This window comes from Pinus tabuliformis, chromosome J, assembly GCF_031772625.1.
Source record: "Pinus tabuliformis cultivar Carrire ecotype Pingquan chromosome J, CPIR1, whole genome shotgun sequence".
Lineage (NCBI taxonomy): Eukaryota > Viridiplantae > Streptophyta > Pinopsida > Pinales > Pinaceae > Pinus > Pinus tabuliformis.
The window spans coordinates 786690611-786693590 of NC_142295.1; the positions used below are offsets into that span (position 1 = coordinate 786690611).

At 41.7% G+C, this 2980-nt stretch overlaps 1 protein-coding gene across 2 annotated transcripts; it reads left to right on the forward strand.

Moving 5' to 3' along the window:
- Window positions 1-614: 614 nt before the first annotated feature.
- Window positions 615-1756, forward strand: LOC149229077 (uncharacterized). Of its 2 annotated transcripts, none has more exons than XM_089375777.1 (2): window positions 615-1082; window positions 1120-1756. In XM_089375777.1, the coding sequence occupies exon 2, from the start codon at window positions 1173-1175 to the stop codon at window positions 1587-1589; it is 417 nt and encodes a 138-aa protein (XP_089231903.1). In that variant the 5' UTR covers window positions 615-1082; window positions 1120-1172; the 3' UTR covers window positions 1590-1756. The 2 variants fall into 2 exon arrangements, with proteins under 2 accessions (XP_089231903.1, XP_089231904.1); XM_089375778.1 differs by having other exon boundaries at window positions 615-799.
- The last annotated feature ends 1224 nt before the right edge of the window (window positions 1757-2980 follow it).

The window sequence follows — 2980 nt, forward strand, 5'->3', positions numbered from 1 at the left end:
GAGTACCCAAGGAGTAGGCTGGGAGGTTAACCGATGGGTCTTCGCATTCGGATCAAGTGCGTCATCATTCACTCGCAGAGGTGACCAGCTACAAGGGAATACCAGCAACAGCAGAGCAAGTGGAGTCTCGCCTTCTGGTGAACGGTACATATGTATTTCATTACTATTGATCTTAGTTAAAAGTATGAAAATGTTATGATATGTTTCCTGAAATGAGTGGCAGGAATGTGTGTGTTAAATAAATTTGAATTTCAATGTGTTTCTTTTCTGGATTTTTTTGCTGTAGAAAAAAAATAAAATAAAATAAAATAAAAAAAATAAAATAAAAAATGTATACAGTCTGGGTATGGTCCTCACACTTGGTATCAGAGCTATGTTGAACCCTTGAGGCCTATGGGCCCATGCATGTATCAGCTTCGCTTTAAAAGACCCTTTCGAACAACCCTGTTTTGAAATTTTTAAAATTGCCCTCGCGCGTTGCTTCACGGCAGCTACGATTGCTCTTTAATTTCTTCTTGCGGTTTCTTTTCAAAACAAACCCCTCGTCTCTGCTCAGACCTGCAACTTCTTCGCTTACTGTATTCGGCTTTGGGTATTTGCCTTCGGGTTTGGCTTTTTGTGGTTTCTCTTCAAAACAAACTCCCTTAGCAAATTAAGTGATTTGGAGGTGACAGAGCGCGAATAAATGATCTGCAGAGGACGGCTTGATTGCAGATAAACCCTCGTCTCTGGTCAGACCTGCCACTTCTTCGCTTACTGTATTCGGCTTTCTGCCTGTGGCCGTGACTCCATAAATCCTGTATGTGAATTAAGTGGAGTCTCGATAAATCCTTTTCATTAATACAGTTGGCACTTACAGTGTGAGGAGGAGTTCAAAAGTTAATCGGCTTTGCCCACGTCATAGATTAGATTATCTATCCTCCACAAGCACTTGTGTACTAGACTATCTACATTGATATATTTCTTAACTCCACTATGCTCGGGAGTATCGTGGAGCATTAATAAGTGAGGCGCTTCTGGAAACAACCCTTCCAGACCACCAAGACTGGTTTACGAGCTATGCAGTTCCAGCCATTCCTTCTGTGAGGCCCGATCTCCCATGATTTTTGCCTAAAATAGATGAGTGGAAGGAAGTCGAGACAACTCTAGCAAATTCTTGTGGCAAATCTTAAATGGTTTCAGTACATGAAAAGATGTCAGAAATCTGCCCTCCTGATTTCAGCATATGGACCACAGAAGATGATTTGTTACTCAAGAATGCAGTTGAGGCAGGTGCAGCTTTGGAGGCTCTTGCAAAAGGGGCTGTACGCTTTTCTTGTCGCTTTACAATCAAAGAACTGCAGGAATGGTGGCATGCTCTCCTTTATATTCCGGAGATATCAGCAAGGGCTGCTGCTCGTATGGTTGAGTTTGAATTGTCACAGATGGAACTTTCAAAACCAACTCGATCTAGCAAGTTGAAGAGTAATGAAGAGTTTGTTCGAAAGCAAGGACCTGAAAGTGTACGTAATCGTTACTATAACATGAGAAAGAGAATTGATGCAGAAAGAATTTTGTCTCTAGATGATAATTGTTATTTTTGCAAATGAAAGTGTTGTTACTTGTATTGGTAGTGCAAACGAAGATTTTCAGGAAGTAGCTGCAACAATTGATGCAGTGTGTCCTGCCACAGTTGATATGGAAGGAACAGCTGTTGCTCCCTCTTTTGGGTTTTCAGGCTCAAGTCTTGATATTGAAGATAGAACTTTTTCTCAGATGGTTAGTTTTTAGCCACCAGGGATGTTGAAGCTGTTGGAAGTGCTTTTACAACTAATGGTTGTTATGGCTTTTCAAGGCACGATCCTTCTAATATTCTTAGTGACACAGTTGTAGGTGGTGAAAATGAGCATATGTGTGTGGAGAATGTTAATCAGTTGGTTGAAGATATGCCGCAAGCTATTGTGGAGAGTGCAGCTACAATCCATCACATGCCATATATTGTAGAATCTAGGATGCCCTCGGATGCAACAAAGACTGCTTTAACCGCTGACAATGTGCCTATTGTGAGCTCAGTGCCGGTGTTTGATCACAATCCTGGTGACTGTAAGACTATTGACACTAGATTTGTTAGAACACAACATATGCAAGAAGCTTCAGCAGAAAATGCTTCAACTTTAGATATGTTGTCACAGCCAACCATCAGAGATTGGGAAGTTGATGATGTGTTTTTAATGCCTTCCATGATTGCTGGTATGAAAGACAATGTTGATGAACAGATTAAAGGTGTTGATGACGAAGCAGATGGCAGTGGACTCAAAGAACCCCAGAGAGATGGATGTTTAATGTTGAACTCCTCCACTACTAAAGAATCTATTCATCTTTCAAGTGAAGGATTGGAACAATCCTTAGTTATGGAGCCACAGCATGAATCTCTTGAACATTCAGCTTTTCAATTCTTGCCTACCAGTAGTGAAGGGGCCCATGTGTATGGATCGGGGGATGGACATGATATGTTAGATAAGGTGAGATGCCTGAATATAGGCTATAATAATTCATGTACTCCTGTAAAAGTTGAGCTCCAACCTGAACCTTCAGAGTGTCTGGACATCAAAGCTGCAGATAGTTTAGCCAACTCTGTATCAGAAAAATCAGTCTGTGAGCAATCTCGAGATCTTGACATTGTGTCAGCATCTCCACGCATGTCAGCTGTTCCTACACAAGTCAGTCAAGAGTGGAAGAATGATGCAGCTAAATTAGGAGGAGCATCATTCACTTTTCATGACACCTGTCAACCACTTCTATTTGTTCATGGACCCATGGTTTGCACATTGAACACAGAGGACACTGATGTGCCTTGCAATGATGACTTTGTTCCACTAGCTTATCAGGAGCTCTCACCTATATCGGCTGCTTTTCAGTTCAGTTACACTGAGAAAATTAGTGCAGGAGGGTCCCTGACAGCTAAAGGCATGCCGGCCAACCAAAGGCCTCCTTATTCAGG